Consider the following 26,006-nt stretch of genomic DNA (forward strand, 5'->3'; position numbering starts at 1 on the left):
GCCGGTACTGCGGGCGCGCCGGGCCCGAACAAAGCCCCGACTCCCCCTCCCCACCGCCGCCCCCGGGCCCGGGGACAGCGGCTCCTGCTCGGCCCCTCGGCACTGCAGCCGTGACCCGGCTCCAGCTGCGCTTCCCGCAGCCTCGAGCTGCCCGAGCGCCCTGCCAGCGCTGCTGGCCCAGCCGCGGCCTCGCAGGCGGCGTTGTTCCTTCCTCCTTCCTTAACTCTCTGAAGGCCCTTAGAGTCAAAAACTGCTGGTTTTGATGTTTATCTGGCGTTAGGAGTTAATGAATTGAGCAACAAGATTCCTGACAGTGCAGCCAGCCGTTTGATTCCTCTTTCTACTCAGTTTCACTTTCATATAATTCAGGCTGTGGTTACAAATCCAGCTGCGGGGTTTTTTTTTCTTCCTGTGGTGGATTGATAATGTTCAGTTTTTTTAATGTACGTACTCTTCTTCCAGAGTCAAAGTAACGAGATACAAAGTTCACCTATTCTGAAAACAAGCAGAAGTTGAAAAGAAGTGTCTGAGAGCCTGAAAAACTGCTTTGTTAAATGATAAATGAGGCATTTACGCTGTTGAAAGAAAGCTGAACCATCCCTCAGATTCCAAGTGTGTGGCTGTTTTTCTTTCCACGATGCAGACCTTTGGGAAAAAAGTATCTGATAGTGGTTCAAACTGCTGAAGGACCTTTATTCTTTTTACTCTGCATTAAATTCTTCAGAACCTTCTGAACTGTAGGTGGTCCTGACTTCCTGGAGTCAGATAAGTAGGGAGCAGCTCTGGTCAAAAGCGTGAGTTTCTTAAAGCAGTCTGTGTAGTTTTCATGGGGAGAAGAAAAGGGTGCATTTTCAGAAACTTCTTTACAAAGAATCTGTTGATCCAGTGATCTGATCTTTTCATACTTATAAAAACATATTAATATATTTAAGTTTTCAACGTGCTAAAATGATAAATTGCTTTTTTTTAAATACAGTGGAACATACTAACATTTTTATTGTATTCCCAAGAAATTAGTGAGCTTCTGTCTTGAATTCTATAAAAAAAAACCTTCCCAAAATGATTCATTCCTGAATTCTGAGTGAGGATACTGGCACTCAGGCCTTGGACATGCTTTTGAGGTGATAAGCCAGTGTTTGTACTTGTGCATTGTGCACTTGATGTTACATACATCTTGGAACTAAATGGTAGGAAAAAAACCCCCAGAGAAATTTCTAAATGTGTCCTTAAAATGTGAATATCCACATTCCTGAAGATAAAAACTGAAAATCAGTTAAAGAGGGGAGAAAGAAGAGTCGGTCTTTGGGGCTCCAGACTGAAGTTCCATACAACTGTTATATTATAGCCACCTGGTTTATTCAGGACTGATTTGGTGAGAAATTGGGAAATGCTGTGTGCTGCCTTTTGCTGGGACTTGCACATGTCTGCTGAGAGATTTGGTGAATACAAAGGTACTTTGTAATGTAATACTCAACAGGCTTCTGGGTGCCTCAGCAGATCTGGGGGAGAAGCTTTTGCAAGCAGAGTTGCAATGAAATTATTTCCATTCAGTTTGTTAATTTATGATTTGTTGTAGCCTCAGTGCTGGTTCCTTTCTTCATCAGCTCTCTGAGTCAACAAGTCTTGAAAACAAAAGCAAATACTTCATGATATTTCTGAACTAATTTAGTTTGTGAGTGCTTAAGTACCATATTGTGCAGTCACAATTTCAACAAAAGGGTTTTTATTTTGAGCAGTGAACCAGTGAAACAGTTCCTTGATTTTTCTCTGCCTCTAGAATACTTCTTGCAGCCTCGTGCAGGAATTCAGCTGGGAAAGAACAGGATTTTATCCCAGCCCTGGACATGCCAGGAGACAGGCAGAAATTGAGTTTTCCAGATCAGAACACAGAACTGTTCTGTGTGGGGTTTTTGGTTTGGTTTTTTGGGCTTTTTTTTTTTTTTTTAAAGGTAAAATTTGGTGTGGGTTTGGATCATTTTCTCTATGACCTGTTTATAAAATATTGTGATATGTTCTGTGGTTGGAGTCAAAATTTTGGTGCCTGAGGGGCTGTTGGTCCCCATACCTGGTGGGAATGGAGGAGGATTGTAGCCTCGTTGTGCATGGACACAGAGTTGTGTTACCAGAGCTTCCAGCTGAGATCCCACAGTGTTCCACGGAGACTGGTTTTGGCAGAGCCCCTCTGTTAATGGCTCCATGGAGTTTTTTGTAGCTGCAGGAATCTGTGTGTATCTATCTTACTGGAGAGTGGGGGCTCTGAAGGTGTCAGAGTGGGATTGAAAGCAGTAGAAGGAAATGGCTGGAAGCCATAGAGGTGATCATGTGTTTGTGGCGTGGTTACCACAGTGACAGCAGTTACCTGTTGTTTCTGGGTGTTACTTCTTTCCCTTTCCAAAAATACATGGGTTTTGCCTTCTTTCTCTGCTGTTCCTTGGATTTTTTTTTCCCCCCCACTTCTGTTCCTGTAAAGGAATAAATGCACTTTTTAAGTGCACTTCTTACAAAAGAGGGCTGGTTGAATATATTAAATTATATAATGAGCAGAAATAGGAAACCAGTCTCTTTTAGTGCTCCTTTCTGCATTCAGATGTTGAAAACTGTAAGTTCTTTTAAGATTCTTGATTGCTAAGCCAGTCATTTTAATTCCCCATTGGTAAATATGCCTGTTAAGATGTCACACTTCTCTGTTCTGAAGCAATCCTCTGTTACAGTCACTTCAGCTCTCAGATTATTTTGTGCTCCTCTGATCAAGGAAGTCCCTGGGATGAAGCTAAACATAATCCTAAGAACTGAAACTCCTCCAGTTGTTGTGCCTGAAACAGACTGGCTAATCTGTGCCCAGAAAAAGTGTACATCCAGTGTGCCAGGTGCTCCTGAAGTTTCTGAGGCCGTGACCTTTGAGATGGCTTGAATGAGTGCTTTTCTTGCATGTGAAACAGCAATATTAAATAACAACTCTGAATACTGTGACCTGAAATGAGCGAGAACCTGCATTTTCTCTAAGGTTGCTGGACAATTCCGCCTTTGCCTTTGAAAAGACAGTGGCCTTTTCTGTATTGTCCAAAAGTTAATCCCTTAGATGTGAAATCCATTGTACTTGGTCATTCAGCAACTAGATAACATCTGCTTCTAATTTCCTTGCAAGTTCTTGTTTTTACTACCATTAATTCTCAGAGCAGCGTGGGGGGCTGCCTGTCAAAATTCCAGATTTCTTCCTCAATAACCCTTTTTGCCATGATGTGCTGGAGCCAGTTTTGCCAAGAAGCATAAGAATTCTTCCATGGCAGAAGGGATTGCCACACCGAGTATGATGTGTAAGAGAGGAGAAGGAAGACCTATAGCTCTTTATCCAAAGGGCAGACTTCCAAAAACTTGTATGAGACTTTTTTCCCAAGGGTGTATGGTCTGCAAAAGCATTGTGTTCTTACAAAATGAGGGTGTCCTTTTCAGCTTGTAGATAATTTCATGTTTTTACCATAACTGAATTTATTTGTTTTAATTCAATGTATTTTGAAGTGAAAGTGAAACTGACTAGAAAGTGAAAACAGTTATTTTTCATTTTTAAGACTTTTTTGTGTACATAGTGGAAGAGGAATGGGTAAAAGATGAGTTGTTCTAAGAGCAAGATTAACATTAAAATTACAACAACTATGCATAGGTTAAAATCCCCTGAGAGTGGCAGAAGGAATAGGGAGCTGAGGACTTATTTTCAGTCTATTGGTGTTCTGTAAAAGGTGACAAGCTGAGGTTATTGTGTTCAGCATGATCAATATATTCCAAGAATTCACTGAATTAAACCGTTCTCAGGTCAAAATAATATTGGAGCAAGAGTTTTGTAAGCTTTATTGAAAAGATACGTTAAGTTTTACACTAAAAGAAAAACCTTCTATAGTGTTTGAAAATCAGCCTTGTTTTGGGCTCTGATAACTGTACTCTGTAGGATTCAAATTCCTTATTTTTGTTGTCTGCCTTTATAGAAAACTCTTTTGCAACTTGTAGATAAAAATTGTTTTCATTGTCTGCATTTGTCTGGAAATCTAATAGCATTTTGACTTTCAACTTATTTCAAGATTGCTTTATATTATATATTTTCAAATCTTAATATGGCCAAATTTCTGTCCACAGATCTTAAAAAAAGGTGTATCTGAAAGCCTGTCTGTTCCCAGTGTAGCTGAAATGACATGGAGAACAATTAGCATAACACTTTCAACTAACTCGTGTCTGGCTCTCGAGGCAGCTCTGTTCAGTCCTACCCGTCTTGTTGCTGTGACTCAGTTGATGGCACCCTCTCTCAGAAGTTGGCCCTGCTCCGTGGGAACCTGTCTCTATCAGATACTGCTGTGGAACCTCTCCGGAGCAATCAGCACAGGAAGTGCTGCCTTAGGATCTTGTTAAACCTGACCATGTGGAAGTTAAACATCCTCTGGTGTGATGGTAGAGTTCTTCCCCCACCTCGTTCCATTGTCTTCATCGGGTCTTAAAGGATGGGGTTGGTTAGGAGTGGAGTGCAGCAGCCATTGCAAGATGAGTGGTGTGATAAAAGTGGTTTTTTGAGGATATTCAAACTTGTTTATTTAAATACTCAAATACCTGATTGAGTGTGGGGCATTTCCTGACTTAGCACCAACTGCCAGCTTGTGCTGTGTCTTCATCATACACTTGTCTTACTGTCCCACTTCATGCTTTTCCATAAGATTGTCTCTCTCTGTGTCTTTGTCTTGCCTTTTCTCCCATCTTTCCTATTTTTATTTTTCCCTTTGCCCCTTCCCTGGGTATTTGCAGTTGCAGGAGCCTGGTGTGGTTCTGTAAAGGCTCTGGTGTGGGGTCTCAGCATGGCACCATCAGGTCTCGGTAGCCCTGGTCCTGCCAGGCCTTGGTGCCATGGGGTTTGTTCCCTGCTAATCTCTCCAGAGCAGCACACAATGAACTGCCAGCTGACAGCTGTGACAAGAGGATTAGGGACCATTTGTTCAAAGAGAAAGGGTGTTCCTGAAAAGTGGAGAACTTTCCTGATCTAGTGGAAACTTGAATAGTGTGGGTCCTTGCACTAAGAGCAGAACACAGTGAGCCTGTCCTGACCGCAGGGGTGTCTTTTGAATCGCTGCAGGGTCAGGCTCAGAAAGCCCTCTGGAATACTTGATTTCATGAAGAACCCAGTAAGTTCAGCTTCAAACCATTCTGAAAGTGTGTGAATGAACTAGGAGGAAATTTAGGTGTAAAAATGGAGTGAGTAAGGATTAACTTGTAAAATTGTCATAAAAGTGCTTTGAAGAATACTGAATGAGTGTAAGATAAAAGCATGATACCCAGGTGAATATTAGAGTTCCTCTCTGTTTGAACTCAAAAGAGTCTTGATTTTTACAATACGGTTTTTCAATGCTTTCTGTTCAGGTGTCCTCCAGTGTGGCCCCTTTCTCTGGGACATCTCCCTTAGAATTTGCCTGGTATGCTTCCCCTGTGTTCTTGTGTTACTGTTTTCCTCTGAAGCTTTCTACAGTGTTTTTCTGTCTTCTGCCTCAGAACTTTCAAACTTAATTTTTATCCCCATGTTTCTCAATCTCTTATTCTTAACAAATGTCACACAGTTAAGCTTCCTTTAAATGACTCCAGCGTATGTGAATCTTAAAAACATAGCTGAAATGAGTTTAGATGCACTGATAACAAAGTACGTACAAACTGTATAAAGGAGTTACTTTGCAAAGGTAGAGTTGCGTGAGTTATGTGTGTTTCGTGTATTTTTCAGGGAATCCGTTAATTTTTTACATGAATGCTAATTTTGTAACATGCTGCTACTGAGAAAGAAAACCCAAGTGCTATTCAGCTTGGTGCACTGTTGGGACAGGCTGTGGATTGAGCAGGCAGTGGGGATAGAGACCTATTCCTAACCTTGACTTTTTCCTTCTGTTTCCAGTACAAGAGCCATTGCCTTCTGCAGAACTGGTCTCTTCAAGGAAAAGTCCTTGCTTTCATTTTGTCCTTTCCATTCCTCCCCAAATGTACCTGTTCTCTTGGGAGCTGACTTCGTTTGCAGCTGTGCAGTCTGTGCCTGTTTCTTTTCCAAGTGATTTTGTGTTTGATGTGCTCCTCAGTGGCAGTGCTGGAGAAGCAGAACTGCTCTGCTGACGTTGGAGAGGGCTTTGAGGCGTTGGGGACCCAAGAACAGATGATTCCTGCTAGAATATTTTCACATGTTTTGCATTGCTTTAGACTTTGTGTATCTGTCCCAAGGCTGGAGGAGGATGGGGTGAAGTATTACAGTTTATTTCTGCTCTGCACTAAAAGAACATTTTATGAAATATATTCATTGCAGCATGCTGTGGATATTGATACACTGTTTAGTTTAAACTTCATGTAAATGCAGTTGAACCAAATATTTGACTGCTAGGTTAGTATTTTAGTGGGACGCCAAAGAGTCATGTCTCTCTTGTGAGCAGTGTTTTAGGATCTTTAACTCCCACAAGTGGTCATGGTATCAGTGCCAGCCCCAGCCAGGCAGTGCTGGTATGAGACAGGGCTGCTGGGATGTCGTGCCATCTCCTGACTCACTGGTTTCTCTTCCTGCAGGAGCAGGTTTTTCCTTGGGTCTCCCATCCCAGCACTAAGCCTGACCTTGTTTAGTTTGAGGTCTGAGAGTACAGGCTGGTGTCACAGCTGCCATGTAACAGAGTAAAGAATCCCTTCCGAAATGCTGCTAGCAGTGTAACTGCAATTGGAACAAGAGGTCTTGTTTACTTCCTGCAAAATGTAAAACTTGTTTTTCTTGTTCACATCTGTCTTCACATCAGTAATTGGAATTTTACTGCATAAAGATTGAATATTATGTTTGGTCTTATTTACAGATCTTATAGCAGAAACTTTTTGCCCAAACTTCAGTTACTTTTAACTTCCTTTCGTCCTGTTCTGTGGTGGTACAGGTTTCATTTTCAAATATGTGTTATATGCCAAAGTCATCTTGGATTCTGTGGGCCTAAGTTTTTTGTGTTCTTCTCACAGACACAGCACAGTAATGTAGGGTATGAACAAAGCCATTAACCAGAGATCAAGGCTTACATGTCAGTAAACTTTATAGATGCTCTCAGACATCGCAAACTTCTGAAATTCACTTTTCTTCAGTGTGAAAGTAGCTTTTTGTGGAAGAAGAGTAGTATGTATAGGAAACACTACTGTATTTTTATCTGCAATAATATATGTAGGTTCTGGGTACCTCTTGAATCTGTTATGTGATAAAAGCCTTGTAAGATTGAGATCTTTAATGTTTTTTAGATCAACATGATGCATAAGTTTAAAACTGCATCTGTTTAAAGGGATTTATGACTAAAACTGCTTGTTTTTCTACAGAATTGTCTGGTGTTTCTCAGCTTGAAGAAGATCTGCAGTCATTATTGATCCTCTTTCTTGGCGTTACCGTTTTTGAAGTGAAGTTTGCCTAGCTTTCTAGTGTGAGCTCTCTTTGCAGCCATCTTAAAAAAAAACCTAAAAAAAAAAAAGAATATTTTTTGATCCATAAAGTAGACAAGCTCTAGTTCTACAATGTCCAAGTCATTCCAGCAGTCATCTCTGAGTAGGGATTCACAAGGTCATGGGCGTGACCTCTCTGCAGGAATAGGCCTTCTTGCTGCTGCTACCCAGTCTTTAAATATGCCAGCATCTCTTGGAAGGATGAACCAGGGTACTGCACGCCTTGCTAGCTTAATGAATCTTGGAATGAGTTCTTCATTGAACCAACAAGGATCTCATAGTGCACTGTCTTCTGGTAGTACCTCTTCCCATAATTTGCAGTCTATATTTAACATTGGAAGTAGAGGTCCGCTCCCTTTGTCTTCTCAGCACCGTGGAGATGCAGACCAGGCCACAAACATTTTGGCCAGCTTTGGTCTGTCTGCTAGAGACTTAGATGAACTGAGTCGCTATCCCGAGGACAAGATCACTCCTGAAAACTTGCCTCAGATCCTTCTACAACTTAAAAGGAGGAGAGCTGAAGAAGGTTATGGTAGAGATGGCAGATCATCCACACGGGAACCACCATACAGAGTACCTAGGGATGATTGGGAAGAAAAAAGGCATTTTAGAAGAGATAGCTTTGATGATCGTGGTCCTAGTCTCAACCCAGTGGTTGACTATGACCATGGAAGTCGTTCTCAAGAATCTGGTTATTATGACAGAATGGATTATGAAGATGACAGATTGAGAGATGGAGAAAGGTGTAGGGATGAATCTTTTTATGGTGAGACTTCGCATAACTATCATAAATTTGACAGTGAGTATGACAGAATGGGTCGTGGTCCTGGTCCCGAGAGATCTCTCTTTGAGAAAAAGAGAGGTGCTCCTCCAAATAGCAATATTGAAGACTTCCATGGATTCTTACCGAAGGGTTATCCCCATCTGTGCTCTATATGTGATATGCCAGTTCATTCTAATAAGGTGAGTTATGCACCAGATACTTCTATTTTCCTTTACGTTGTAGTATCTGTTCTGTTTTTACCTATTTCTTTAATTATTTCTATGGCCTGGTTGCTTTTGAAATGATCTGAAAGTTGGTTTGAGAGTGAAAAAGTCACTTGGTTTATTTGCAAGGTAATTATTGACAAACATTGTAAACCAGGGCTTTACATTAATGTATTTTATTTGCCCAGACTGCTTAACTTCAAGTCAAACAGCTATCATCTACTGGGATATCTTGTTTATATTTTACATCTACATGTTCTCTTAACCACAAACATCTGGCATTCAAGCAGTTTTGGGGTGGGTTTTGGTATTTTTTTGTTGGTTTGGGGTTTTTTTGCAGTGTATCTACTGTGCCATTCCGGAACCTAGTTTCAGCTCTCCTCCACATCTGTCTTGATTGCTGATTTATATGTAGTTAAGATGCATTCTTGCACAGTTCTGCTTTTTCCCTGTCCAGAGGGAAAGAGTTAATGTAGAGCCCTGGAACTTATTTGCAAAAGTTAAAAACCACGTTTTAGATTAGCTCATTCTTGCCTTTTTAATTTCACTTTAACACTCTATCTCATACTATGGCTGAAATTTGTCGTCATTTTTCTCCTTTTTTCACAACTTTCTTAGAACACTTCAGACTCACTTTTTATTGTCACATGTTGCATCTATCCCTGTAGACTCTCCGAGCAATCAGTCTGCTGTTGCAGTATCCTGCTCTGTGTTCCTAGTAGTGTTCTTTACTTGGCTCACAAGTAGAGTGGATCTTCGGGTGTGTTCGGTGATGCTGAGACTTCCCTCTTAGTTATCCATGACTAGTGCAGCTCTGCAAAGGAAGCAGGTTACTCAAAATGGCCTGTTGATTCGGATGGTATTTTCAGAGCCTTCTCACTTTCAGCTTTTCCAATGTACTCATCTTGCTGATTTCCAGTATACTAGGCAATTTAATTGGCTAATTGGCTAATACAGTGCCCCTCTTGTCACAATTAGTGGCTAATTAGCTTGAAGGCCTTCAACTGAAAGCGTAATACATGCTATTACTGTAAAATTGATACAATGTGGAATTGCTGTTACTAACCATTTCTTTACAGTTACCTCTCAAAAAGTGCTGTTCTGTACATCTGATCTTTTTGAAACACAAGAATGATTCTGTCCCTGCAAGGAAAGGATCAAACCACTTCTAGAGCACACGCAGTATGGCTCCACCTGATCTGACAGTTTATGAACTTGTGTTGCTTTAATTACTTTTTATATAAATACTCACAGTAATCCAGGTTTCTTGTCTCCTGTATTTGACATTTATGTTCACAAAAGTTTTAAGTGTTAACAGTTTAGCTGCCATGCTCAGTTCTGTAAAAGGACTTCAGTTGGTTAGATTGAGAACATTAACTTCTGAGGCCCTTGAAGATGACAACCAGTAATCCTGTAAGTAGGGGTCTTTTTAGCTCTTTATTTTAAAGGCTCTTAGTGTGCTTTGGAGTGCAGATCTAATGAAAGGATATCCACATGGAAATACCGTTCCAGGTATGAGAAATACCAAATTCTTTTAACAGCATATAACCTAAGTGGCTGACCTCTTCTGTAACATGTAAAACTTTTTTTTTTTTTTTTTAGGAATATGCTTTGACTTTAAAACTGCTAGTACACTATAAAATATTTGTGATTAGATCGTCTGGTTCTTATGACCCAAGTTGGGGCTCTGTTTCTAATTTCAGAAACCATGTCACCACAAGAATTTTTCTCTTTCTCTCCTTCTTTCCTCTGCTTTGCATACCCAACCATTACAGAATTCCTTATTTGTGTCTCCCACAAAATCAAATCAAGTAAAACATAACTTTTAAAGTAATGTGATTTGAGCCGAAATTTATGGAAAGCAGAAAGGGAATGCTTTTCATAGCTGGGACTATGTAAATTTATTACTGTAGTAAAAAAATCTCATTCCCACCTCCAAATAAAAACATCAGAGATTTTTTTAAGTGTTTGATCAAGCCGTGTGTGTATTTTAAATGGAAGCAAGGTGTTAAACATCTTTAGTGTAACTTAAATTGGCAGATTTGTCTTCTTGGTTTTTTTTATTTTAGTGATGTTCTTAATTGCTTCTTTAATTTGATGTGTATATATTTTAGGACCGAGTTTATTTTCTGTCTGTGGAGTAAATTGTGCCCCAGTTACTTCAGGCGTTTGGTCAATCCTGATCCCTTTATCAGGGAATGAGGTGTTAGACGTGGAGGGATTGTTTTCCTGCCAGAGACAAAGGTTGATGCAACCCGAGCAGATGAATTTGGAGGTTGAACACTTGAACCTGGTACATCTCAGAGGGAGAGCCTGGCTGTGGCCCTGAGAGAGGGCTGGCTAAAATTAGGTGCTCGAGTGTGGCCTAATTTTCTGAGGAACAGCATGTCCTCTTGCGTGCAATTGACTGAGCCAAAGGGGAATCTGGGTTTTCAGAAACTCAGTTCAGGTTTTCTTTTGCTTAACTTGGGGCCTTTGTGTTAATGAATTTCTGTAAATACAAATAACCTGGTGCCCCAAAACCTTGGGGAAGGGAGACTTCCGCATGGATGCAGGCAGCAAAGGGAATTCAGATTAAGAATTGTGTAATAAAAAGTTAATGTAGATGAGCTACCGTTGTTCCCTGGGGGAGAAAAAAAATCTGAAGTTATAAGTCACATCCCCCTTTTTTGCCAACTTAAAAGCATTTGAATGAGAATTAAATCTCCCAGTCTTTGCCTATAGTTTGCAGGTAACTTCTGCACCAGTTTAGAATAATTTTAAATTGTGTTGAGACAGATTCAAAGCATGTTATGTCTGGCAGAACCAGCCACTGAGGCTTTACTGACTGTGCACCCAAATCTAGAGGGGTTTGGGGTTTAAAGGACTGTTTTCTGGAGTGTACTGCTAACACTTGTTAGAAAGTGTTGAACTAAAGAAACTTCATATTGAATGGTTCATAGATTTTTTTTTTTTTTTTTGGTGGGTATTTTTCATCCTAATTGGCAGCCTATTTATAGTCGCAGAGCCTACATCTTGTGCAGTTAAGAAGAAAAAGTGGTGCTCTCATTTTACATCTTGATAAAGGGGATGATTTAATCTTGCTCCTTTGTCAGAAGCATCGTGGAGTAATATTGTAGTACTTTATGAGAGACCTTAAATCCAGGTTTTTCTCCATTGTGGGAAGTGCAGGGTAGGCATTTAACATATGAGAATGCTACAGTGAGCCTTGGGAATGTCTCGTTGTACCCAGAAGGATGGCTGCAGTGTGGCAGAGACCAAAAATGTGGAGAGATATAAGGAATTAGGAAAAAATCCTTGGTGGGTGCTGAGCAGAAACAGACATTTAAGAAGAGCCACATAAAGCAGTTGCCACTGCACTTTGTGTTCATAGTTGAAAACATGGCTGATAAGAAAAAACCTTCAGCCCCAAGGTTCTTGAGTTACTGTCCCCCCTGTTTATCTCTGCGGGTCCCTTTCCTCCCTGAGGAGCAGCAGCGTGAAGGTCAGGCTGTGGCTCCCAGATGTGCAGCAGGGAAACTCCAGACGTTCTGTCACTTCACAAATGGGAATAAAGCACAGGCTTGTGCTCTTACTTGTAAGAATGTAAAGATGCAGAGATCAGGCACTAAAATAAATAACTCCCTTTGTAGTTAAAACAGTCTGCAGAGAAAAAGTAGAAATCCCTCATTCCTTTCTAGTGCTAAAACCAGAACCAGGACAAGTTTCATATGGCTGATTTGGTTTAATTTCATTATTTCTCCTTTGTACCATCTTGATTTAGATCTACTTTTTTCCTTGGTAATTCCCCTCGAGTGGTCATATATTTTATATTTCACCTGTGTACTTGTAGTTTGTCCTAGCTATGCACTTTCTTTTAGTCTTTCCTTTCTGAATTCCGTGCAATTTCTTGGCCTCTTTACGGTTCTAAAAATTGGAGTGTTTACTTCATATTAATCTCGAGAAGTCTGAGGAATGAAGCAGAGAGTGGAGGAAATTCTGACAAGCAAACACTCAGCCTTCAGTTCCAAAGGCTGCCGTGGCACTCTGTGCCTGGGCTGTAGTTTTCCAGGGAGCTTTGCACTCTGAGGCAGGAGCGAGCCCTGTTCCCCTCAGATGCCTTTTCACTCAGGTTAGGAGGGAAGAGGTAGGTCCAGTGTCAGTGTCTCTTCAAAGCACCACAAACAGATGCCATTATCTATGGATCTGCAAAACTCCAGCTTAGAAGAGAAGATACTGCCTGTAGGCCATGACTCTGCAGAAAGGACTTGATGTGTGGCTGCTAATTGTGACTTGTTTACTTTGCTGCAGGAGTGGAACCATCACATCAATGGAGCGACTCACAGCCGCCGCTGTCAGCTGCTGCTCGAAATGTATGAACTGGAAGTACAGTAACTGGGGAGGAGGGCTCAGCCTGGGCACAGCACCGGCCCTGCCACAGCTCATGGAGCGCTGGGACGGCACTCAGGCACAGGCTGGGATTGTTGGGGGTCCTGTGCAGGGCCAGGAGTTGGACTGGATGATCCTTGTGGGTCCCTTCCAGCTCAGGGTGTTCCCTGAGTTTAAGTAACGGTTATGTTGCACAAAGCAGATTTAGAAAACATACCGTGCCTTGTAGGGAATAAAACAACTTGGAGCATCTTCAGGACAAAAAGGAATCCTAGTTCATAGCTTTGGAATCCTGATGCGTATGTAACAGCTGGATCTCAGCAGCTGAGAATCTGTTGTAACTGCAGTTACTGATACCAGCTTGGACATTTTTGTTGTAAAACCAGCAGTTCTGCAAACAGTAGGGAGTTTGTCCTGAAGAGCAGCATTTCTGTCAGTGCTCTTCATGGCTCTGGCAGTGGCTTGGAGTGTTGCCTGTGCTGCAGCTGTGTTACACCTACAGGTATCACTGCTTGGGTGAGAAGTGTTACACAGGTAGAGGACATTGCATTTTTCTTATATTTTCTTTTAATTTTGTTTCTTTTAAGATACCCAGAATGGAATCCTGACAGTGATTCAGGACATGGAATGTAAGTAGTAATTAACTTTGAAGTATTTATAATTGTTTATTTGAAGCAGAGGACATTCCTAACATTTTATGTGAAACAGCACACCACCTTTGGTTCAGATGGATTCCTCCCTCTGTTTTCTAGCTGAAGGGCAGAGTAAAAGTAGCCTAAGTTGTCTGCATAGAAGCTCTGCAGAAATTAGGGTGTTTCGTGAATGAAAGCTTCACAGTTTTTTGGTTTAAAATGACATTGTGTTTTCCCCTCTTTCTAGGGGTGATCCTTTTATGTTGCAGCAGTCTACAAACCCTGCACCGGGAATTTTGGGACCACCACCACCTCCATTCCACCTTGGAGGACCTCCTGTTGGGCCCAGAGGTAACATCAACAGGCACCTACCTTTACCAGGCTTAACTTCTTTCCACGTTTATTTTTGGGTTTTTCTACTCTTGTTTTAATTTGTTACCAGTGTTTTAAAACAACAAAGCAAAATGCTTTTCTGAGCAGTAGAACTGAAATACTTTGGCCAGGGAGGGACTAAAGACTGGTACTGACTTCCACACTTCTCATTTCTGCCAGCTGCCAACTCCGTACAGCTGGTGATTTTTAACTGAGATTAATCTAGATGTGTTTAGCACTTGGATTTTTTTCCTGTCTAGGAGGTTTTTGTATCTGTCTTCCAAGTAGCTACATGTTGGTGGAAACTTGGTGGGTGAAACTTGTAAGAATTCAGTGTCCTAAGTGGTTTTCCCCCTTATTTCAAGTGAATTTGAGAAATAAATTGGAATAGCAAGTTACAAGAGCTCTGAAATAAATTAAAAGCCTTTTTAGACTGCAATGAAATGATTAGTTTTTAGAACTTGGATCTCATTCTGGTTTGGTATTACAAGTGACATATCTTTTAAGAACTTGATGAGATATGTTAATCCCAGTCTTACAGGTTGAACTAAGCTTGTTCATTCTTTGAATTTGTTAAAGGAGCTGGAAATGGAAATATGCAAGGACCCAGACACATGCAGAAGGGCAGAGTGGTTAGTATTAAAATTCTTCTTCTTTTAATGCGCATTCTTGTTGTGTAATTTTTCTGTGCTTTCTTAAGGTGTGGGGTTTGTTTGTTTTGTTAATGAATTGATTGTCTTTAGAAGGGAGATTTTAGAATTTGTGTGGAAGTACTGAAGCTTTGGCATGAGACTGGGGGTTTGTGGTATTGAGTACTCTAAAAAATACTTATTCCAAAACCGTACAGAACTTCTTTAGACATTTCTCTTTATGATGAAGCTCTGGGACATGAACTTACGGAAAGGCAACTTTGGCATGGCAGGCATCTTCCTCTGAAAATCCCTAGAAATTCTGTGCCTTTCTTGTATGCATCTTGTTGTGGTCACTAGTGAAGATAGATATAATTTTTTTTTTAAAATATAAAAAGTTAAACCATTAGAGCAGAGCATTTCCAGCTTTTTAGGCTTGCTGGTACAGGGGTTTTTCATGCTGTGTACATGTGCTTTGTCTTCAACAGGAAACAAGCAGAGTTGTGCACATCATGGATTTCCAGAGGGGAAAGAACTTGAGGTATCAGCTGCTTCAGCTCGTTGAACCCTTTGGGATAATTACAAATCACCTGATTCTAAACAAAATCAATGAGGTAAGGTTGGCTCCCAGGGCACTGCTGGTGGGGTTGCCTGGTGTCTCTGGTGGGCTTTGTTCTTGTAAAAGGACTTGCTCAGCTACTAAGTTGAGATGGGACTTTTGTCATCAGGGTCGTGTGGGAAAGGAGGAGTGTGTTTCCAGAAATGCTGCACTACTGCATTTTCACTTAAATATTGAAAAATCTCCTCCTTGTTGGTTGTTCATTGCTTTCTCAACAACACCACATTCTGCTCTTATTCTAAAACTGTCTAAAAACTTACTTGGTCTTAGTTTGTATTATACAGTGTGTCTTATTTTGAAGTGTGGAAAAAGGCAATACCATAGAAGTGAAAAAGCAGGAAGCAGTTGAATGTTCTGAATCCAAATCTAGGTGGAATGTAAACAAACAAAGTAATTCTGTTTGTGCACCTCAATAAAGTATCTGAAATTCATACCAAGTTCTGCAAGTCAGTTCATGTTGCAATCAAAAAGCAGTTTTCATTTCTGATGCAGTTCTTTTTAAAAGACAGAATGGAAGAGCTTGAAATTTTGAAACAAAATTAGCTTCCCGAAGGAGCAGCACGTAATTTGGTTTTGTATGATTTCAGGCATTTATTGAAATGTCAACCACTGAAGATGCCCAGGCTGCAGTTGAGTATTACTCAACAACACCTGCCCTGGTGTTTGGTAAACCAGTCAGAGTCCACTTGTCACAGAAATACAAGAGAATAAAGGTAAAACACTTCTGCTATTTTTAGCACTTATTTTAATCTGGGGCAGTCAGGGCTATGAGGCTGCTGCGTTTAAGTTACTCTTAATTTCTGTACTTTCCAGTTGCATCAAATTAATCAAGGGATAGTCACCCATGTATATTTTATATGTAGTTCTTGAAAAAATGTCATTCCCTTTTTATCTTAGAAACCCGAGGGTAAACCTGACCAAAAGACCGAGCCACCAAAACCAGAACTTGGTCGTGTGATCCACCTGAGCAACTTGCCCCACTCAGGATACTCTGACAACGCCGTGCTCAAACTGGCTGAGCCCTACGGGAAGATTAAGAACTACATCCTCATGAGAATGAAAAGCCAGGTAACTGCAGGGGAGCTCTCCTGGGGGAGGCTTTGAAGGGAGTTTAACTGAATGAAGACATTACACACCTTCAGCTGAGACATGTGTAGACTTTTTGCTGAGGCAGAGGTTTGGAAATGACCCAGGGTCTGTCTAGGTGGGGGGTTGTTATGGAGCTTCCTGTGAAGTGTCCCTGGAATATGTGCTGCTTTAAAAACAGGAACAGACCTCAGCTGGAAAAAGGTATTTTAGCATGGAGGCTTAATTATTTGATTATGCAGATTTCTTGGAGTCTTAGGGTGAAAAACCACTACCTACGAAACATTAACAAATATATTCCACTGTTATGTTTCTTTTGTTTAACCTTTATTTTTCATTGTTTAAAACTAAAGAAAAGCAGTCCTGCTGTGGCGCTCTAGCTTAGAAAAGAAACGTTTGAAGACAGGCTATTGCATGCGTATAGTAAAATGCTTTGGATGTGCACGGCCATGATTTCTATAAATAGACAGGAGTTTAAACTATTTAGCTCTAATTTTTTTAAGCTTTACTGTCCCAGTTCATTGCTCCCTTGAGTTAATAGGAAGTTCCACTGCTTTTTCAAAGAGATGGGTGCCTGAATCCCCTAATACTACACTTGAAAAGTGAAAAATTACTAGACTATTGCATGACCCCTAGGAAGTCCTCCCTGACCTTATTTCACTGGAAAAACAAAATCCCTTGCTGTACAAGTTGGCTGCTGAAACAGCTTTCAGATTTTTGGCAAGGATACTCTAACCCAGATGTGTTTGTTTAAAGCTCATTCAGCAACCTTAGCGTGCCATAGGCTTGTCCCAGGAGGATCTCCTCACAAAGCTGGAGGAGCAGCAGTTGCTGCCTTTCTGTTTCAGGCTTCTCTCAAAAACAAAAATAAAATACTGGGGTAGCTTCACATCTCCCCTGAAATTCCCAGGTACATAAGCACTAAATAAGAGTTTCATTGCCCTGATACGTTTTTACTGAAATCATATTTTAGGTAACGGTGACTTTTTTGACAGATTATTTAAATGCCTGTTTAATTTCAGAACTGTCTCTGGGACAGATGTTACTGAATTAAAAAGCTGAGGTTTGCAGAGCACTTGGGTAAATGTTAAAGTGTTTGGAGAGGATGGATGTAATTAAACCTCATCATTTTGTTTCAGTATTTGGAAGTGCTGTGTTTTAAGTTAAATAGCTTTGCCTGAAAAAGTGTTGTGTGTTTCGGAGTCCCTTTTAATGTGTGTTGTAATCTTTTCAGGCCTTTATCGAGATGGAGACCAGAGAAGATGCTTTGGCCATGGTTGAGCACTGTGCCAACAAAGCGCTTTGGTTCCAAGGCAGATGTGTGAAAGTGGATTTATCTGAAAAGTACAAGAAGCTGGTGTTAAGGGTAGGGAGTGTTTTTACTTTTTTAATTGTAGTTGAAGATGTTTTGATGGTTGTTGTAGTCGTCGTGGTACTTGTATCTTGTCTACTTCAGTGTATCAGACAATGGTTTAAAAAAAGCAGCTAAAGCAGTGCTCATGGCTTAAACAAGAGGGGGAGATATTGGAACCCTGGGCTTAGAGAATTTAGGTTTCTGGGATATAATTATATATGTGTGTAACAATATGGAGGATTTTGGGTATGGATTTGTTCTTCATCTTTTCTCCTTCACAAATCTGGCTGTTCTGGTATTGGGTCAAAAACTGCGCACTGCGGGTCATGAATAGATAGTTATTGGATTATAAACAAAAACATATTACTTAGCATTTTATAATTGGGTGATTTGGACTTTAAAAAGTTAGAACTCACAGCCATTTTCCACCTTGTTAACTTGGAGGCACACTCATTTAAAGGAGGGAAGGGTTGACTGAAGGAGGGTTTTTACATAACACCAGGGTAATATTCATGCAATTATAAGTCTTTCTTGATCAGTAGGTAGAAAACTGAGATGAGCTCAGTTGGTCGGAGCATGGTGCTGATAATGCCAGGGTTGTGGGTTCAACCCGTGTGGGCCGTTCCCTGAAGAGCTGGGCTTCATGATCCTTATGGGTGCCTTCCAACTCAGAATATTCTGTGATAATATTAAAGTTCTGTGATAATAAAAGCAAGAGAAATCTGAACTGTCAGGCTGTCTCCTAGAAAAATCAGCTTTGTTGTGGAGCATGAAGAAATCTTAGTGTTGCACTAAGTGGTAATGCAGCATATTGAGCACTTAGTGGCAGATGGAATAGATTTCCTTGTTACTGCCTACAAGTGACATTTCCTGTCCAGTAATTCATAAACAGGTGAAGTGGTGGGAGTCTGCTAAAGGTTTTCCACTAATGATAGAGAGAAAAGTACAGATTAGGACTGATCTGTGCCAGTGCCTGCACTACAAACCAGGAATTGTACGTGAATTTTCTGGAGCAGGATATCCCATTTGTTTTGTATCGAATAACTGGTAATTACTGTGAATAAAGGCAAGGGATTTCTAGGTTGGTCAGGTCCTGTCTGAGAAAAAATAAAGAGTTTACTGATCAGCTGGTGGGTGGCATGGGTAAGAGTCCCTGGGGTTAATGTAACTGCAAGCACTTGGCTGGATTGGATTCTGGTCTGAATTAATGCTGCAACAGTTGTGCAAGTCATTCTCTGCTGTGACTCACAGATTTTTTAAATTTTATTTTAGATTCCAAACAAAGGAGTTGAACTGCTGAAAAAGGATAAAACCAGGTAATCTCCTATTGTTAAAGCAGAATGATGTTTAAAAGAAATACGAAAATACCTTATTCAGAGTATAAGAACAATACAAAAGAGTCAGGCAAGCTTTGAGATCGAATGGTTGGTTGTTGTGCCCAGGGATGAACTGTTCATGATATACTACCCACCCTCTTCCTCTAACGATGGAGATTTCACAGCCTCTTCAGGCTCCTCAGGAAATCCTTTGCAGTCCCTAATTAGCCTTGCCTTCCTGCAATTTAAACCCACGAGCAGTTGTCCTGTCTTGTAAGGATAATTTCTCCTTGGAGCAGCCTTTTGTATGTCTGAAGAATGGTGTCCTTCAGGGTTTCCCTCAGCCTTCCATTTTCTGAGCTGAAACACAATAGTTTCCAGGCTTGTCTAAAGAAATATGATCTTTTTCTTTAGTAATTTCTGGACTCTCTCCAGGTTTACAAGCAACAATGTTCTTTGTTCTTTACAGAAAGAGAACATATTCCCCAGACAGCAAAGATTCTCCCAGTGATAAGAAGTCCAAAACAGAAGCTGCTCAGAAACCTGAAAGTGGCAATGCAGAAGAAAAAGCGAAAGAGGAGAAACAAGAGGATGCTGCTGAGCCTTCAGGTGCCAAAAGTGGGGAACAGGCAGAGCAAGACGAGCCCAGTTTACTTCTGGAGTCTGAAGATGAGCTGCTGGTGGATGAAGAGGAGGCAGCAGCACTGTTAGAAAGTGGCAGCTCAGCAGGAGAGGATGCAGATGTTGCCAATTTAGCTGATGTGGCTACTGAGGAAAAAAAGGACACACCTGATGATGCAACTGTAAAAACTGAGGGGAATGTTGCGGCCACTCCAGCAGCCAAGAAAAAGCTTAAAAAGGTAATTCATACTGTGAGGTACTGAGTGGGGGAAGCCCATATACATTCTGTTGCAGACCCCCCTCTTTGGGTCTTTAAACCACCTTTCTGGAGAGGAACAGGTGTTAAACCTTCCTGTGAAGGAAATGGAAGGTCTCACTGGATGTAACTTGCACATGGATTCAGTTATCAATCCCTGGTTCTGTTTTGACAGAAGCCTTTGACTTGTGGGCTTCTACCCTTGTTGCTTGCTGGGGATTTGCTTGCTTTTCTCTTCACCCCTTTTTTGACTAATACTTAGCTAGGAACTGTGTTCTCCCCAGCAGTTTCTCAGAGAACTGGCTGTAGTTACCCTTGAGCCCAGAAATGATGTTCAAAAAGTAATGTACTGGGGACTTGAGGCTAATCTGGGCTTGGACAGAATTGTATGTACAGCTACACCTTACACTGAGAGACAGGCAGGGCCATCTGCAGTTAGCCAGGGCCCCTTTCCCACTGGAGAAAGAAAACAATTGGTTTCAAGGTGTTTCCAGTCACTTGGAAGGCTACTTGCTGTGAATTCCCTTTTTTTCACCACATGATCTCACACTCTTGTGGGTTTTATGTCCTACCTGCTTTGTTAATCATGCTCACTTCCATGGAGTAGTGTGCAAAGTTTTAGTAATTTGTTGACTTGGAATGTTGTTTTGCAAGAAAGTCAGGCATGTTCCTAATTAATGAATGAGATGTGCATGGATCTCAGTTTTGGGGGATCCTTGTCAGGAGCCTGGTTAATGGTGCTGAGATGGATACTGGCGAGGCAAATGGCATTTCCTGGTTTTCTTAGTGCTCCTTATTAGCATGTGGGCATTGGCTCTGATAAACTGCCTCAGACCCAAACTTCATTCCTTGAAGACCTGCATTCACAAAGCTAGTGCTGTTTCAGTCCTTGCAATTGCTGTTAAGTATGTGGAATAGTGGTACCTCTGTATCGGCAGGAACACTTCCAAAAATTCAGGATTTAGACAGTCCCTCTTCTAATGAAACCTGGATTTTAAGAGGCCTTCACAGTTTGGGTGGTTGGTGGGGTTTGGGTTGGTTTTTGTTTGGTTTTGTTTGTGTTTTGGTGGTTCTTTATATGTGGATGCTCTAAGCTTTCTACTGGCTGAAAAGAGCTTTTAATTATTTTTAATGAACTTTCATACCATTAGCAGGGACAGAATAGCTCTGGTAAGGTTTTACCTTCTAGTCAGGCATGAATTCAAGAATCTTATGGGGCTCTCAAATAGAAACAAAATCTGTGTGCTCCAAAATGACTTTCACTTAAGGTACTCATGTTAAAAGAACTTTCAGCTTAAGAAATTCAAGTGGTTTTTGTCTCTGTTCTTAAGTTGAAATCATGTTGCTATGGTGAAACAGTGGCCACTCCTGATGCAAAAAAAAATAATCATTCTGAAATGGAATCCTTGATTCTGGGGCAGTGGGGTACAAAAAGATCTGGATAAACCTCTGCATCCTTGAGTAACAGTTTGAGTGAGCGAGGCAGGTCTTGGAGGAAGAGTTTGGAGAAGGTATTTCTGTTCTGAAGCTTAGGAGAGTTTGAGGGGAGCACTGCAGCCTGAGCTGACACGAGGCCCCGTTCTCCCCGCAGCGCTACGTGGGCGGCTTCCCGCGGAGCATGGAGGGCTTTGTCACCCTGGACGAGGTGGGCGACGAGGAGGACTTGGACCACCAGAAGCTCCGCAAGTCGGGCCTGGCAGTGAAGGCTGCGGGCAAGAACGAGGACAGCCTGGCAGAGATCAAGGTGGACAAGATAGAGGAGCCGGAGCAGGAGAACGAAACGTTAGAAAACGGAACTAAAAGCGAAGAGAATGCCAAGGCTGAGAGCGTTGAAGGTTCTGATGCTGCGACAGCACAGGATACTGAGAAGAATTCCCAGGAAAACACAGACCCCCAGGGTGAGCAGGAAACAAAGAGTGTCCAAGAGAAACCTCTTGTCCCAGATGAGTTTAGGATTGGGCCATACCAGCCAAACATTCCTGTTGGTAAGGCTGTTTCCATTTCTTCTCCCAAAATGTCTCTGCGCATTGTAGTAGCATTTCTCATTTCATCTGACTTTTATTTTTGGCAATACATTGCCCCATAGCCTTTCATTTTAGGGCTTCCCCCTCCTCCCCCTTCTTCACTCCTGCCCTAAACTGAGTATTTTCTTTCTCTTTTCCTTATTTTCATACCGTTTTTCATAACACTTTCCTTAGGCAGAAATTGAAAGAGGTATCTTCTAGCAGCACAAATTCAATTGCTAGCACAAAGCACAACAGTGGTAATAGTTCAGAGTCATGTTAAATACTCCAAAACTGATCACAGAACATTGTGAGTTCTTTTGAAGGAACCAATAAAATGGGCCCTTAATCTGAAAGGTTGCTTTTTAAATTAAAAAAAAAAAAAAAGCCTGCGCTACTAGGCCCCTGCTTGACTAAACTAAAACAGAGACTTTTAAAGATAAAGCAGCTTTTAATGTAAAGTGAATTATGGTTTTAAGATTTAGCTGAAATGACATATGACATTAAAAGAAATGATGTAGAGTAGATCTCTTAGTTTATTTTGTGGTGTTTACTCCTCTAGGTGTGAATTATGTGGTACCCAAAACAGGGTTTTATTGCAAATTGTGTTCCCTGTTCTACACAAATGAAGATGTTGCAAAAAAGACCCATTGCAGCAGCCTTCCTCATTATCAAAAGTTGAAGGTAAGGCAAAAACTTGTTCATTTTAAATGGCTTGATTCTTTCTGGGGAATAGAGCTCAACGAGACTGGACTGAGAATAAAATTACCCTTCAGGCAGTGGAAATTGGCTTACTCTATAACTTTTAACTCTAGGTAGACCTCTCCAAAACTTCATCTTGTGAAAATAATATGCAGAATACACAGTTTGAAGAGGGGCTCCAGCATTTTTTTTTTACCTTGTAAATTTGGATTAAAGAGGGAATTCCAATTGGAATAAGGCCAGGCTTAGAGGTAGCGATGCAGAGTAAATACAGATGGCCCAGATCCCTTCCAGTTGTCCCTTAGAGAGTGTTTTTAACCAGTCAGCAAAGCTTAAGATGAAGTTTTTATATGTTTAAAAAGACAAAAACCTTTGCAACTTCTGATTTTGTGAGCATTTTTTACAGTTTCTATCTGGATGAGGTATCACATGATTGCATGGCATGAGTGACAATGCTGCTGCTGTAACCTCATACTGTGAGCTGCAAACATCACCTCCAGGAAAGGGCAATCCCAAAGGAATTCTGATGGTCCTGCAGTGTCACATTAATGCATTTCGTGGCAGTTGGTTGATCCCTGAGCTGAAAGCAAAACCCAGGGGCTTGACAGAGGAGGAGAATGTGGCACCTCAGACTCCAAACACTTGCCTTCTTGCAGTAACAGGGAACCCTAAATAAACAGAGGGCCCAGGAAGGCACATAGAACAAAAATTGTCACCAGACAAACAACACTGTGAAGGAGTAGATCAGAAAATCAGTTCCCATGCAGGATCTCGTAGGAAGAAAACCCACCTCATTCATCACCATAGTGTTTTTTTTTTCTTTTTTTTTTCCATTGAGGTACCTGCTTATGGGACATTAAAGCCTTGATGTAAAAAGGGAAGGGGGGAAATAATGCCAATTTGTGAACTGTATTACTGTAATGAAACATGATTTGCTTTGCTTTTTCCATGGTAGAAATGATTAGTGAGCTGCTCGTGGGTGACTGTGGGACAATGGTGGGGTTTGGAATTGGGGAGGGAAGGGGGGAATGCAGCTTCTGTTTCACAGTGGCTCTTCTGGAGCTGGGAGTTTCCTTTTCTTGGAGAGCGGGAAGAATTAAATAGGTGAATTGATGTTGCTACCAAATGTCATCAAAATGATAACAAATTAATGAAACTTCCAAATTAACCCTTCTCCAGGGAGGGGAGATGTTGTGTCCCTGCCTCTGTAGAGGGCACATTCCACCCAGGTAAGTGGGACAAGGGGAAGGAATTCCCTTGGCTTGGAAGGAGAGCTCCACTCCACTTCAGGGTAGGGAGAAGTGCCAGCCTTGTTAGTTATGACCTTTGCAATTGCAATTAATGTTCACAGATTTTAAACTTTGAAATTGGATTTATGGTTCTGTTCTTTACGTTGTGCCTGTGAGAAACTCTTTAAATATATCCCAAATATAACTGCTTTCTTTCAACAGAAAATTCTGGATAAAATGGCAGAAGACTACAGGCAGAAGAAAGAAGCTTAAAAAGAAGGAAGGATGTAAGAAAAACGTGGCTTTGTTTTTAATGTTAATCTTTTTTAAAAGCAGTACAAGTAGTAGATGGAATTACTGTATTCTTTTTTGTTCTAGTGAGATACAGTAGGCATTATAGGTCTGTTCATGTGTTAAATGTTGTAGCAAAAAGCATATGCAGTTAAGTTAATGACAACAATTTGTTCTTAATGTGAGAATGGCAACAACTTTTTGTTTGACACTTCAAGCTATTACAGAGAAAAAAACCTTGCACCCTTGTGGAAGGCTCATCCATGAGAAGAAAACTGCATTTAAATGAAACTTACTACTTTTAAGCTTCAGAAATTGTCTCTCAATTCCATTCTGAATAAAAAATGAAAAGTAACACTGTATTTTTATTTTATCTAGAACATTCCGTATTTTGGTCTGAGCCTAGCAGCTATTTGATTTTTAGTGTAAGGCTGTCATTGCATTTCACTTTGGAAAAGTCTTTAAATGTAAGTTGCATTTTTAAATGTTGAATTGGAGTTTCTTTTAATGTCACTGCTGTTATCTATAGCAAATAGGAAAATTAGTGATTAGTCAGCTTTACAACTTTGTGATTTTTTTCCTAAGCTCTTGCTAGACTTTCCTATTCAGCTATTCCGTGTATTTTTAGTGAGAAGTAAATGCCCATTCTCTGACCAGTATTATTTCCTCGAGCTCTTCCTGCTTTTACTTGAATCTCGTCGCTGTCGTACATCTCTGGTATATCAAAAGCAGCATTGGAGTCCTGAAAGGGACAAAGGTATCTTTATATTCTTCACATGGAAGTTTCATACTTGCATTTTAACACCATTTTTTTGTTAAAACCTGGTTTTGTCAAGACTCTTTAGAACTGTGCTCTTAATGTACCTGCACATGTGAGATGTGAACAGGAATTTGCATGTGTAACCTGTGTTTATCTGTAGTTTTTGTTATTTACTGCTTATTTGTGACTTCAGGTTACTAAAGTGATTCCCAATAAACAAAGCTAGGCCACAGTGATTTGTTATAGATGTTTGGCATGTTAACCAGTGTGTCTGCTGAACTCTTTACCCTGTGTCATGTCACCACACCAAAACTCGAGCTCTCTTTTTAAAATGTGCATGTTTTTAACACCTGTGCTTCAGCAGCTTCCCGCTTAACTTTTCTTTCTCTTCCTAAACCTTCTTGCATTTCCAAACAAATTAAAATATCACTTGTTAAAACTCTGGTAGGTATATTCTGCTGACACTTTTATTTCTGGAGTTTTGGGGTGTTCTCATCAAAGCTGAAGTTGAAGCCACATCGCATTCATGCGGATAAAAGAGACTGGGCCCAATTCTTCCAGGCTGAGCCTCCACCAGTGAGGATTTGGGGCTTGGAAGGGGTTTGGGATGCAGGAGGCTGAGTGTTGATGAAGTTATAATGTCGTTAAGCAGACACACTCAGCAGGTACAGGACAGTCTGTTGTGTGCAAGTCAGGCCTTGAGAACTTGTTTTTCCAGCTGTGACTTTGTGTTGCACCTTCCCCCAAGGGGCTGCAGTCCCTCACAGAGCTTGAGCCACCTCCTGTGAGGGCAGCAGGTTCTCTGAGGCCCCTGGAGAGGGGAGAGGTGCTGAGGAGCAGCTCCCGTGCAGGGTTTGTTTAAATAGCACATCCTAATGAAGTCTTACCAGGCAGTGACTCATCCTTGTACAGAGAGCAGCTCCTGCTCTGTGCACTGACGACACTCATTAGAATGCAAAATGTTGTTTGGGTTTGTAGGAAATGGATTAAATGTCAGGCTGTGATAGAATCTAAAGCTTTTCGAGGCCCCTGAAAGAAATCACAGGCAGCAGCAGCCCTGCACTTGGAACAGAACTAAGTCCCAGGGATGGGCTTGGAGCCCCAGTTAGGGTGGCATTTGTCACTCACCTGTCACTGAGAGGCTGCAGAGTCCCTCAGCCAGGCCTTGGCTGCAGAGCCGCTGCCCCTTCACTCTGAGAGATTTGTTTCAAAGGTCTTCATCGTCCCCAAGCATTTTAAGTTTCCTTACAATGTGCATTAAGATTAATGTCTTGAAATACTACATTTAATTTTTAAATAGCCTTTTGTTAGCTAATACCTGTG

General features: G+C 41.1%; 1 protein-coding gene across 2 annotated transcripts; it reads left to right on the forward strand.

The window, feature by feature from the left end:
* Nucleotides 1-1,970: 1,970 nt before the first annotated feature.
* MATR3 (matrin 3) lies at nt 1,971-24,919 on the forward strand. Of its 2 annotated transcripts, XM_042024694.1 has the most exons (14): nt 1,971-8,421; nt 12,736-12,797; nt 13,401-13,442; nt 13,693-13,796; nt 14,397-14,449; nt 14,935-15,060; nt 15,653-15,778; nt 15,963-16,133; nt 17,386-17,517; nt 18,778-18,821; nt 19,291-19,681; nt 21,290-21,683; nt 22,264-22,385; nt 23,855-24,919. In XM_042024694.1, the coding sequence occupies exons 1-14, from the start codon at nt 7,531-7,533 to the stop codon at nt 23,903-23,905; spliced, it is 2,709 nt and encodes a 902-aa protein (XP_041880628.1). In that variant the 5' UTR covers nt 1,971-7,530; the 3' UTR covers nt 23,906-24,919. The 2 variants fall into 2 exon arrangements, with proteins under 2 accessions (XP_041880628.1, XP_041880638.1); XM_042024704.1 differs by lacking the exon at nt 22,264-22,385 and having other exon boundaries at nt 1,987-8,421; nt 23,855-23,889.
* Nucleotides 24,920-26,006: the final 1,087 nt, after the last annotated feature.

Source organism: Corvus kubaryi, unplaced genomic scaffold, assembly GCF_017639235.1.
Source record: "Corvus kubaryi isolate FWS band 111438036 unplaced genomic scaffold, C.kubaryi_AGA036_p1.0 128, whole genome shotgun sequence".
In the NCBI taxonomy this organism is placed as follows: Eukaryota; Metazoa; Chordata; class Aves; order Passeriformes; family Corvidae; genus Corvus; species Corvus kubaryi.

What these genes read in the sequence shown, in the direction of transcription:
- MATR3 (XM_042024694.1), top strand. Translation starts at nt 7,531, where the DNA reads ATGTCCAAGTCATTCCAGCAGTCATCTCTGAGTAGGGATTCACAAGGT. An exon ending in ACCTCCTGTTGGGCCCAGAG is followed by an intron (nt 13,797 to 14,396) that starts GTAACATCAACA and finishes AATTTGTTAAAG; the next exon opens with GAGCTGGAAATGGAAATATG. An exon ending in AGAAATACAAGAGAATAAAG is followed by an intron (nt 15,779 to 15,962) that starts GTAAAACACTTC and finishes TTTTTATCTTAG; the next exon opens with AAACCCGAGGGTAAACCTGA.